This window comes from Rhodamnia argentea, chromosome 8 (genome assembly GCF_020921035.1).
Source record: "Rhodamnia argentea isolate NSW1041297 chromosome 8, ASM2092103v1, whole genome shotgun sequence".
NCBI lineage: Eukaryota > Viridiplantae > Streptophyta > Magnoliopsida > Myrtales > Myrtaceae > Rhodamnia > Rhodamnia argentea.
Genome location: NC_063157.1, coordinates 18,146,309 through 18,158,868, shown reverse-complemented (window position 1 = coordinate 18,158,868; position 12,560 = coordinate 18,146,309). Strand labels below are relative to the sequence as shown.

The 12,560-nt window shown below is 38.3% G+C and overlaps 1 protein-coding gene across 1 annotated transcript; it reads left to right on the top strand.

The window, feature by feature from the left end:
• Window positions 1-2,405: 2,405 nt before the first annotated feature.
• LOC125316300 lies at window positions 2,406-3,499 on the top strand. The gene is made up of 3 exons (XM_048284312.1): window positions 2,406-2,438; window positions 2,546-3,177; window positions 3,416-3,499. Exons 2-3 carry the CDS (start codon window positions 2,557-2,559, stop codon window positions 3,497-3,499), a joined length of 705 nt encoding a protein of 234 aa, XP_048140269.1. The 5' UTR covers window positions 2,406-2,438; window positions 2,546-2,556.
• The last annotated feature ends 9,061 nt before the right edge of the window (window positions 3,500-12,560 follow it).

Sequence of the window (12,560 nt, the reverse complement as noted above, 5' to 3'; positions counted from 1 at the left end):
AATTTTCTATTTTGCGAATAAAAACAGAAATAATAATTTTTCTCCTTGCTCACTCCCTCTCTCACATGTACGGTCTGCCTCTCTCTTGTGTTCGTGTCATCCACCGCCAGCATTCGATCCGCCAATCTTCGGCTAGCCACCGGTTAATTGAAGAAATTTTATTTTGTTACCAAATGAGTTTTAGTTCCGGGAACATAAATTTGTGTCATTATTAAACGCGTTTCTCTACTCAGAAACTCGTTTAGGGAATAGCATTCGAAAAATCTATTTCTAGTTAGAAATAACTCGGTGAACAAGAATGATTATCATTCACACCCTAAAAGGTCCATGGTTTTTTCACAGAAATAGTTTGTGGCTAATAAAATAATGGGCCACGAAAATTTCGTGACTAATAGTATATTTTTGCTGCGAGCTTTTCTGCTGCTAAAAGTGTGTCGCCGCTTATTTCGAATTTTCTACAATTGCAGATTTTGATATTTAAGTTTTAGCTTCCATTTCCATTCAAATTGTATTTTTGTATAGTATTTTGCATAATATTTACACCTCCCCGACGCGAGGCGGCTTGCACTAGCCTGCGCAAGGGTCAGCCTCGCTAGATCCGGCAAGGGGGACCTTGTCGGCGCTTGCCCTAGCGTGACCCGGCAAGGTCAACCCTTGCTTGTGGCCGGGAAGTGTGACCCTTCTTGGCCATGGCTTGTGGCCTGGGTTCGGCTGGCCACCGGCACAAGGAAATGAGAAAGAGAAAAGAAGGAGGTGAAAATATAAAACAAAATTGAAAATGCATTAAAAAATTATATTAAAATTGAATTGGTATCAATGCAATATATTTAGGTCTTTCTTGGTCCTTTTCCCTACAAAAAGACAAGTACATTTTGATATCTTGTAACCCAATGAAATTTGAGATTCCAGTAGCCACCACTGCAAATATCATCAACCTGAAATGGCTTGTGCCGATAGAAACAACCACACCACAAAGGGTAAAACATACGACGGAACGTACAATTGAAATACATTCCTATCAAGAATCGAAACAAATACAAGTGGCAATGCAACGCCACTTCCACACTTAAATTGTGAAGAGTTTTCGATCTAACACGAAATCAAAAATTTAAGACTAAATCATAATTTAATTATGCTCTAATCAAGTTTTAAATCCCGTATCCCGAAATTCACCAACTCCAATGGTAGGGTTAACTCACCGAAACGTTGATCCCGAGGCAAGAGATGTACCTAAGCATCAATTAAACTCACATGTAATATCTAATAAGGCACGAAAGGTAAGTCATACCCACTAATTTGATTTAAACAATTTGCGGAAGGGATCGCTATTTTTGGATACTTAAGCACTTTTACATAAATGTCGACAACTTGAAGAGCATCGAAGAAAGTTATCAACAGTAAACGTCAGTTAGTTAGGATAAAGGCATTGACATGAACATTGAAGTTTAATTGCCTATTAGTGATATTTTTTAATATTTGAGTTTCTTGTGGATAACTACTAGACGATAAGAAAGTTATTCATATGAAGATGAGAAGTCATGGCGATGAAAAGATATGGAACCGAAAGCTCCTAATATGTGAAGGCAAGGATAAAACTGCCGAAGAACTGCTTATAGGCAGTAATGTTGTGAACACTATAAATACTAGAGTTTATAAACTGTAGAAACGTCGCGCACAAACAAAGAAACATGTTATCTTTCTATTATCAGTACTTCCCATTTATAAAAGCGACAGATTACACAAATTTAATTGCTCATCTCTGTTGTTTGTCTTCCTTCTCCTACAGTAGAGCTATTTCTTTCAACTAGGAGAAAATCGCAGACTTGGAATTACTCTTCATTGATTGATTGTAGACAAGAAGCCACAAGATCTCAACGTCCATGAACAAATATTCGCAAATGATGTTAAACCGTGTCTTGAGTTTCAACCTATTACGAAATCCGATCGAATTACAGGATATAGATGAGTTTGTTAAACCGAATCTTTTAGGAAAAAAATCTAAAAATTCTATGTGGATTGTAATTTATCTCGAACGGGAGATGGCTGCAGATATGTTGAGATTTGTTTACCTGTTGAAGATAACTTGTCCAATGAATGGGCATAGAGATTTGAACGTTCTAGGAAGAAAAGGAAAACAATCATCCAAGATTTGACCGGGTGATCACGATTTGGACTTGTTGCCAAAACCGGGGACGTCAACTTTGGTCCTTAAAAGTCCTGCAAGTGGTCTCTTTCTTTTTTCTGGCACAAACACAGAAGCATAGAGAAAAGGGAAGCGCAGTGGGTTCGGTGCGGGGAGCTTTTCATCCAATTGAGTTTTCTCATCGCGTGTAAATTAGGTTTGGACAAGGAGTGTGTGATTGATTGTTAGTTTGCTCCGTTTATTTAGTGGATCATGAGTAAAAAGAAAGCAACGCCGCTGACACCGACTGAACCAGGTAAATCTCTGTTGTTATTTCGTGTTGATTTAATTTCGAGATCCGGCATTTCCCGCATTATTTTAAAAACAACGATCGCATCTACTCACATAGATCTCTGCGTACAGTGAACCAAACAATGGGAATTGGCAAAGTGAGCTTGAAGCTTGTGATCGACAGGAGCAAACGAACGGTGCTCTTTGCGGAGGCAGGCAAAGATTTTGTCGACTTTCTCTTTCACATCCTTGCATTGCCGGTCGGACAGTTGATCCACCTCCTTATGGAAACTGGGGTCATGGGCAGTTTAGGCAATCTCTATGGTAGCGTCGATAAGCTGAACAATGCGTTCATAGAATCTTCGAAGAAAGACAGTCTCTTGAAACCCAAAGCACCCGCCTTTTTCCACGAAATCCCATTTCTATTGTTTGATACGTCTCCGTCTTCAGATTCAACACGCTACTACAGGTGCTCTACTTCTGTTCACTGTAGCTATGTGGCCCTGCACCCTTCTGCAAAATGTCCCGTGTGCCACATTTCCATGGCACACATATGCTATCTTGTAAAACCACCGGCTGGTAAACCGGCAGCTGAATCTGGCGGTAAGGGCGGTTTCGTGCTAGGGGAGGCAATGTACATGGTGATGGACGATCTAGCGGTAGAGCCAATGTCTACTATTTCTAGCATTACTTTGCTCAAAAAGTTCAACGTCGAGGAAATAGGACATCTTGAGGAGAAGGTGGTCGACTTGGGAATGGACGAGGTAAGCCCATGCCATTCCTTCTCATAAGAATATCTTTCAGATTTTCGAAATGCAAACTTTATAACTCAACAATATATGTGGAAAATCCATTTTAAGAGATGTATAAATTTGAGCTTTCGTACAACGTAATAAAGATTATGTTCGCAATTGTTATAGGGCTTGCAGAGTCCGAAATAATTTGACGCAAAATGAAATAAAGTAACTGTCCTTTTTAATTATTTGGTTTTCTACTTTGAAGGTTATAAAGTTGCTGACGACTTCATTTCACTCCGAGAAGGTTCTCACTGATGTCTTCCTCCGTGGGAAGCGAGGTAGATCGTGATCAAGTGGGTGCCATAGAATTTCATTCTCTCTCTCTATGGATATTTTGTTATTTTGTGTCTGGGGTTATGCAAGACTTTTAGTGCACATTGAAATTTTTATGTCTTCTCTTTTGGAAATACGGACATGTTTATCGTCTTTATTAATGATATTATAGTATCGGTTTGGTCCAAAATATGGTGTGAACATGCTGAAGAAAGACATATGTCTCGTAGCAGATTGTGGATGCTGAAGCATATGTCGTAATCGTGGAACAAATGTAGGCATTCCATGCAAGCTGCATCCCACATAAACTCTCATAAGTAGTCTCATCACCACTACCAAGTGGAACGGACCCAACTCTCCACAATGCTAACCTTCTCGTTACGAAAATCATCCACACTGCGGGCAAACTCGACATTCAATTCCAAATCCTCTGGAATCAATCCGACCTCACATCTCATAACCTCTAACGAACGCATCATCAATCTCCGACACACGGCTCACCGATATCCTTCCGAAAACCATGGGGTAATTTTTAGAACTCATCCGACATAACAATGTTATCGGAGATATTGAAGTAACATGATGTCACCAGACACACTAAGATAACGTATCGACACCCGACACACTGAAATATTTCTTCCGATACCAGACATACTAAAGTATCGGATTTCGATACCATACACACTGAAGTGTTGTACCGGACACACCGAAATACTGCTTCCGATACCATACACACTAAAGTATCTGGTTTCAGTCTTTTACTACCACAGTTAATGAGGGACACAAACCTCTTGTTTATTCGAGGGACACAGGTCTCGATTTTGGGTTTTACCTCAGCTTTTCGTTTACGGGGCATGAGCCATGAAAATCATGAGGGACACATGCCTCATTCTCTCACGAGGGATACAGCCCTCGATTTTCCTTACATTGGGGCTCCATTTCAAGTCATCGATCTCACAACCCGCATAGTCAGGCACCACGGTCTAATTGCTTCACATCGCATCATACTCAAGACCACAAATCATTATTGCTCAACTCATACCACCACAAAAATGAATTCCTCGTCCCACATCCACAACTACTCAGTAGCTCACTCATATCACTTTATCAAAACATAAAGCTCACATTTAGAACGATCGAGTACTACTAGCTGCTTACTCAGAAACACAAGCCACTTGATAACCAATCGATATCATCCGGCAACACCCAATCAGGCCTATTGCACAAGTTACGCATGGCTACCCACTAGTATCAAACGAAATCCATATCAAACTACGACCTACGTAATTTAGCTAACCCCATACCATAATCCATCCACCAATAGTTTTGAAACCTCCATTTATTAACCCCATGTTAGGTGCATACCACATAATCTCTTGAACACCCATCAAGTCTTTCAACCACCTCGCCCATATCTGCTTCAATTCCCGTCATTCGGCAATACACAAGAAAATTAGGCCTTACAGTCCACATATCCATTTCCCTCATGTTGAGAAAACCCCAAGAATGATTTTGAAGATGACAAAACAATCCATAAACTCTTAGTTTGGGATAATGCCGTGAAATACTTGTTTTACAAATTGTCCAAAGGTGCGAGGATGCACGGGATTGAATTTGTCAAAACATGGCTTAGATGTTACTCTAAAGGACTCATATATTGTGTGGAGCTTATACATTGAGCAGGGGAGCTCGGACGTTGGAATGATGCTCAAGCTATGAGAGAAACATTTCACGTGCAGTAACTAGAGTTCCAAGACAGATTCAAAAGGTGATTTAATTGATATATTACATCATCACAATAGCAAGTGATCGAGATGGATTGTTCCGGAAGATTCTCGATGATGACAATCAATCAATGACGTGGATCTAAGGAGACAAGCGCGACTTTCCAATTGGAGAAATCCATTTATGGAAATCCAGGATCGTAATTGTATGTGTGATTTGATCTAACAGGGAAGGCTTTCCTTTAGTAATTCTCAATGGCTAAGAGATCACTTTTTGGATACAGTCTTGTCCAAATGGGTATTTTGGAGAGCAATCCTCTAGAGGCCTTACAATGAATAGTTGGAGGTGGAGAATTATAAAAGAGATCTCAAAGCCGAAGAAAAAAAAGGTTGGTGTAAAGAGGGAATAGTGTTCTAAATTCCATGATCGAGAGAGCTCCAATTCTTATCTTCTCTTTGATCTATTCACTGTAATTCTTAGAGGTATATACGAGAATGTTGAGTGTTAGCCGTGGAATCCCGCATCTCAAGGGAGATCACTAAGCAGTAACCTATGAGCAGTTTACTAGTGGAATATAGCCGATTGACTACTAACCTGAAGAAGTGAACGTAGGCTTGAATAAAGCTAAACCACTATAAACTCTCCGTGCAATTTTCTTTATCCCTAGCTCATACTTGTTTATATACGTATATTGTGATAGTCAAACCGTACATCCAATGCACATTGCACTTTTGAGTGTGATCATCATCAGAGGGTCAAGCCACAAGTTATCCGATTTAAATTTCTCATCGATTTGAGATAATACATTGTATTCACCTATTCACCTCCCTCTAGGTGATAAAGCTAGCTACAACAATTGGAATCAGAGCCTGGTGCTCATATTTTTGAAGTGTTTTTACTTCTAAGCTAACGATCTTCATGGCTAGCAATTTCTCTCCCACTTGGATTGAAGGTGGAAACAACAATAGGCCACCATATTTCGAAGGGAAAGAGTACAATGACTAGAAGAATAAATTCAAGGCATACATCGGATGCCAAGATCCCCAAATATGGAATGTTGTACAAAGAGCTGCAAATCCCAATGCAGGCACTTCAAACAGAACAAATGCATGGGATGAAACTACTACTACTACCCCAACCGCCACTCTATCCGCTACTGAGATAGCAAAGAGAGATGCTCTGGATACAAAAGCTATTTATTCTTTTTATAGTGCATTATCTTCCACTGAATAACGTATAATAGATTGTTCCACGTCGAAAGAGATTTGGGACAAACTCTACGTTACTTATGAAGGAACCGACAGAGTCAACAAGACGAAAGTCAATATCCTTCTTGGGCAATGCAATACGAACCATTCAAGATGAAGCCTGGTCAAACCGTGAAAGAAATGTTTGATAGATTTACTAAAATAATGAATAGTCTTACCTATCATGGGCAACCGGTTTCTGGACCGATATGAGTGAACAAGCTACTCGTAGCACTTACAAAAAAATGGGACAATGTGAAAATTTTCATTCGAGAGACTCAAAGAATATAATCGCTATCCATGGATGAGCTCGTCGGAACTCTTCAATCCTATGAGGATGAAAGAAACAACGAGGAAGCAACGTCAAAAGGTAAGAAATCCATTATTTTGAAATCTAATGCTAATTTTGATGTCACGTATTCTGAAGATGTAGATGATGAGGAACTAGCACTCATGGTCAAGAGATTCAAAAGAATGGCAAAGAAAGGAAAAAATTTCAAAGATAAAAGAGATTTCAAATAGTATGATCAAAGAAGATCATCTCAAGCAAGAGACGAGAATAAAGATATCACTTGCTATGAATGCAAGAAGAGAGGACACATCAAGCCAAACTGCCTCTATTAAAGAAGAAAAGAAAGGATGATAAATCTAGGAAAGCCCCGACGGCAGAAATCTTAAGTGACATTGAATGTGAAAGTGATGAAGAATACGTCAATATTTGTCTCATGGTCGGCTCAGAGGATGAATCCGAGGTAAAAGTCTAAAAATTCCTTCTAAGGTGTCCGAATACATAAATGAACTATGTTTAGAATATGAGGCTACTCTTAAGAGACTTTCCGAGTTGAAAAAGGAAGTAGCAAGTTTGAAACAAAGAGACGTTTCTCAAAAAGATAAAATAAACTTTCTCGAAAATGAATTTTCACTAATCAAAGAGAGATCAGATTTTATTTATAGGGAAAATGCGCAGCTAAAGTCTAGGAATGAATCTCTAGAGAAAGAAAACATTTTGTTGAAAAAGGGAAGAGATCTTTTAGAAGAAGAAAATATTTCCGAGAAAAAGGAAAAAGATTTTTGTGAAAAAGAAAACACCTCCTCAAGAAAGGAAATCTCAAATTTTCATAAATGATTCTCATCCGGATCAAAAATGCTGCAATACATATTCTCTATACAAGTTCCCTATTATAACAAGTCGGGATTTGATTTTCAAAAGGCAATTAACTCAAAGAATAGTTTTCCTATAGTTAAGAAGAGACTTAGGAAAAGACCTCCTAAACTTTTATACCATAGCCACTTTAGGAAACAATTTGTAAGATCTGAAGGATGAAGTTTTACTACTTGTTCTAAGTGTAATGACACGAATCACTCTAGAAGTTACTGTCCTAAGATCAAGAGACCAACTCAAGATATTCTCAGATTAATGAACTCTTCTAAACACAAAGGCCCCAAAAAGATTTGGGAACCAAAGAAAACTTGAGTTTCTTTGATGATTGCGAGTACTAGAGAAAAGAAGAAATAAGTGATACCTTGATAGTGGTTGTTCTAGACGTATGACTGGAGATTCTAAGATATTCATCAATCTTGAAAAGTATGATGGAGGAAGTGTTTCCTTTAGCGGCAATAACAAAGGAACAATTACTAGCAGAGGAACCGTGAAGATTGGAAATCTTCTTATTAATGATGTTTTATCGGTCAAGGATTTGAACTTCAATCTCATGAGTATAAGCCAATTATGTGATACTGGATATAAGGTATCTTTCGCGGAAGATAAATGCTCAGGTGTAAGCCAAGATAACAAGGGCTCATTCACTAGACGAAGACATGGCAACATGTATCTTCCGGACACATCGTCCGAGGATGTGAAATGCCTACTGTTTGTCAAAGATAATCCAGAACTTTAGTACAGGAAGCTGGGACACATAAGCTTCAAACAAATCACAAAGCTATCTAGAAAGAAGCTAGTGAGAGGACTCACAGATACTAAGTTTGAACAGACAAAGCATTGTGAAGCATGTACACTTGGAAAACAAGTAAGAAATACTTACAAATTTATAAATAAAGTCTCTACTAACCATGCTCTGCAGCAATTACACATGGATGTCTTCGGACCTACTCGAACTCGTAGTATTGGAGGTAAAAAATATTATCTTGTTATTGTGGATGATTACACTAGATATACATGGATTTTCTTTCTTACGCATAAAAGTGATGCATTATCATACTATGAAAGTTTTTCAAAGAAAGTTCAAAATGAAAAGGGATACTCAATTTCAAGTATGAAAATTGATCATGGAAGGGAATGTGAAAATTTATACTTTACAGAATTTTGTGATTAAAATGGTTTTCCACATAACTTTTTTTCTCCTTACACTCCACAGCAAAATGGAGTTGTTGAAAGAAAAAATTGATCTTTGCAAGAAATGGCACGAACTCTTTTAATTGAAAGCAAAGCTCTATCCCACTTTTGGGCTGAAGTCGTTTCTACTGCTTGCTATATTATAAATCGTGTCTTTCTAAGGCCATTGTTTGAGAAAACCCCCTACGACCTTTAAAAAGGAAAGAAATCAAACATATCATACTTGCATGTGTTTGGATGCAAATGTTACATTCTTAAGAATTCAAGTGATCGGCCTGGTAAGTTCGATGAAAGATCAGATAAAGCTGTATTTTTGGGATATTCTTCTTCAAGCAAAGCATGCAGAGTCTTCAACAAGAACTCACATGCAGTTGAAGACTATGATTGTGAAATTTGAAGATGAATATACTACTCAAAAGATAGACACCGAAGGCACAAGATTATTTGAGTAGAATCCATCATATGAGTATGAAAATCAAAATGAATTCTCTCAAAACATGGAGAATAATCAGCCTATCACAAACTCTGAAGATGAAAATGCTAAGGAATCTTTTGAGACTAAGTATGATAAGTCAAGAAGGAACTGAAAATACAAATCCAATCATCCTACGGATCCAATCATTGGAGACATAGATGAAGGGATCAAAACCAGATCCAAGCTCATGAATGTTATAAATGCATTCGCATTGGTTTCTAAAATAGAACCTAAGGGAATTGAAGAAACACTTGCAGATGAAATTTGGATAGAAGCAATGCAGCAAGAGCTACATCAGTTCATACTTAGTGAAGTTTGGGAACTTGTACCCGGACCGAAAGATCACCCAGTTATTGGAACCAAATGGGCCTTTAGAAACAAAATGGATAATAAAGGGAAGGTAATTAGGAACAAAGCAAGACTCATTGCAAAGGATTACTCTTAAGAAGAAGGGATTGACTATGATGAAACGTATGCACCAGTAGCAAGATTGGAATACATCAGGCTGCTACTTGCCTATGCTTGCTACAATGACTTCGAACTATATCAAATGGATGTCAAGAGCGTATTCTTGAATAGATATATCAAAGAGGAAGTATACGTCGAACAGCCCCCGGGTTTTGAAAATCCAAAGAGACCGGACTACGCATACAAACTAAAAAAGGCTCTGTATGGACTCAAGCAAGCACCGAGAGCCCGACAGGAAAAGTACTTCGTGTACGTGCCAACTTCCGAGTTCAATGCTAGTGTCTTGGTTCTCAAAAAAACAAAACATTGTGGCACTATCAACCGCAGAAGCTAAGTATGTGACATTAGAAAGTTGATGTGCTCAAATCCTATGGATGAAGCAATAACCGAAGGATTTTGGTGTTGAAGCTTCAAATGTAGAAATCAAGTGTGACAACACCAGTGCCATCAACCTCACAAAGAATCCAATTGTGCACTCACAAGCTAAGCATATTTAAATTAAGCATAATTTCATTCGTGATCATGTACATAATGGTGATGTTGATATTCAATTTGTTGATTCAAAGCATCAATTAGTTGACAAATTCACAAAACCACTTGACCAAAATACATTTGAATATATTAGACAAGAACTAGGCATTACTGCTATGCCTGTTTGAGCTATCCTTTAGATAGATAAACTTTACTTCTGAGCTAATTGCCATATCCGAAAGAAGCAAGGAGATGCCAAGCATCATCTCAAGAGATTTCATAAGCAAGAAAAATCTTTGGACACAAAGCATCATCCGAAGATGTCATCATCCGGGAAGATATGACATAAGGTTTGATCGTTCAATTTTTTTGGCGCGTAAGTTGTTATTTTTAGCAACAAATAAGGTATGCACCATCTCAATCCTTTTACATATCATGCAAAATATTGTGATTGCTGTGATCATGTTGATTGAATTGATTGAATATTGTGTTTCCAAAATTAATTCTTCATATCTTTTCAAAATATTTAATTTATGGAAATTGTATCTCAAAATTCCTCTTCTCTAAAAGACAGTTTCCATTTTTAAGCAATGACAAAACTTTTGTACTGAGCCATCGTTCCCTTTTAAACAACACCAAAAACATACAACTTCTCACTCCTTACGCTTAAACGCTCTAAAAACCTATTCTCTCAAAACACACTCTTGCGATTTCCCTCTCTCAAGCCCTAAAATCCTCTTCACAAACACACGAAATCTCAAATGGCTCCCAAAAACCTATTTACTTCAAGGAAATCTTCGGGGTTATCTCTAAGTGACCTAGAGGATGAAGATCACCTTACTCTTGACAAATTCATAGTGAAAGTTCGAAAAGAAAGAGAAGCTGCCATAAAGGAGAAACGTGAGAAAGCAAAAATGGAAGAACATCGTTTCTACCACAAGGAAATGATAGAAGAACACCATATTCCCCTTAGTGAAAATAGGGAAGACGGAGCTGAAGATGAAATGCCTCTATAAGAAATTAAGGAAATACACTCTGAGGGGAAGCCTATGAAAATTGGGAAAGGAGAAGAAGAAGAAGAAGAGCCGAGTCAAAATAATGACTCTAAATTGTTGAAAGATGTCCTGTACTTTTAGAAAGAGTTGAAGCATCACACTCAAGAGTTATACAAGATACTCTTTCAAGAGACAGGAGAGATGAAAGAAAAATCTGTTGGATGAGTTCACGGAGGTAAGGGAAAACTTGTCCGAAAAGGCGGGTCTTACCTTTCTCAAGGTAGACCACATAAGCAAAAGGGTGGACAATCTCAGAGATGTTGTCAATCAAAAGCTAGAAGAGTTTTCAAAACTCGTGCTGATGAGATTTCGTCAAGACTTCACAACATCCGCACCAATTAGGTCGATTCAAATGAGACAGGAGTCCGAACTTCTCACAAATCTCGTAAAATCCCTTTCTGTTGAAAGAGCTACCTTTTATTTTTAAAGAAAGATAAAACCGGCTAGGTTTGTCATGAAGGCTGTTCTAAAGGCAAAAATGAAAAGAGACAATGAAAACTCGATAGAGATCCCGATAAGAAATAACGGATTTACTTCTGAGGAGGAGGTGATTGAATATGCATAAAAGCCAATGGAGGAAGAGTTGAAGAAAGTATCAATGAAAGGAAAAGAAATCCAAGATGATATTGACTCAAGCCTAGATGACTTCAAAGTGCAAGATCTCATCAAATTTTGCAAAGAGAATGAGCAAGACATGGCTAGAGTAGAATATGCAAGGATGGTAGTAGAAGAACGAAAGCTGGACCCGAGCTACATCCCGACCGGAATACAAGCTATGAGCGATTTGACCTAACGGGGAAGACTTTCCTTTGGCAATCCTCAACGGCTAAGAGATCTTCTTTTGGATACGGTCTCGTCCAAATAAGTAGTTTTGGAGAGCAATCCTCTAGAGGCCTTGCAACGAATTGTTGGAGGTGAAGGAGTATAAAAGACATCTCGAAGCCGAAGAGAAAAAAGGTTGGCATAAAGAGGGAATAGTATTTAAATTTCAAGATTGAGAGAGCTGTAATTCTTATCTTCTCCTTGACCTATTCACCGTAATTCATAGATGTATACATGAGAGTGTTGAGCGTTAGGTGTGGAGTCCCGCATCTCAAGGGAAATCACTAAGCCGTAACCTCCGAGTAGTTTACTAGTGGAATCCAAATGATTAACTATCAGCCTAAAGAAGTTGACGTAAGCTTGAATAAAGCCGAACCACTATAAACCCTATGTGCAGCTTTCTCTATCCCTAGCTCATACTTGTTTACATACTTATATTGTGATAGTCAAACTGCACATCC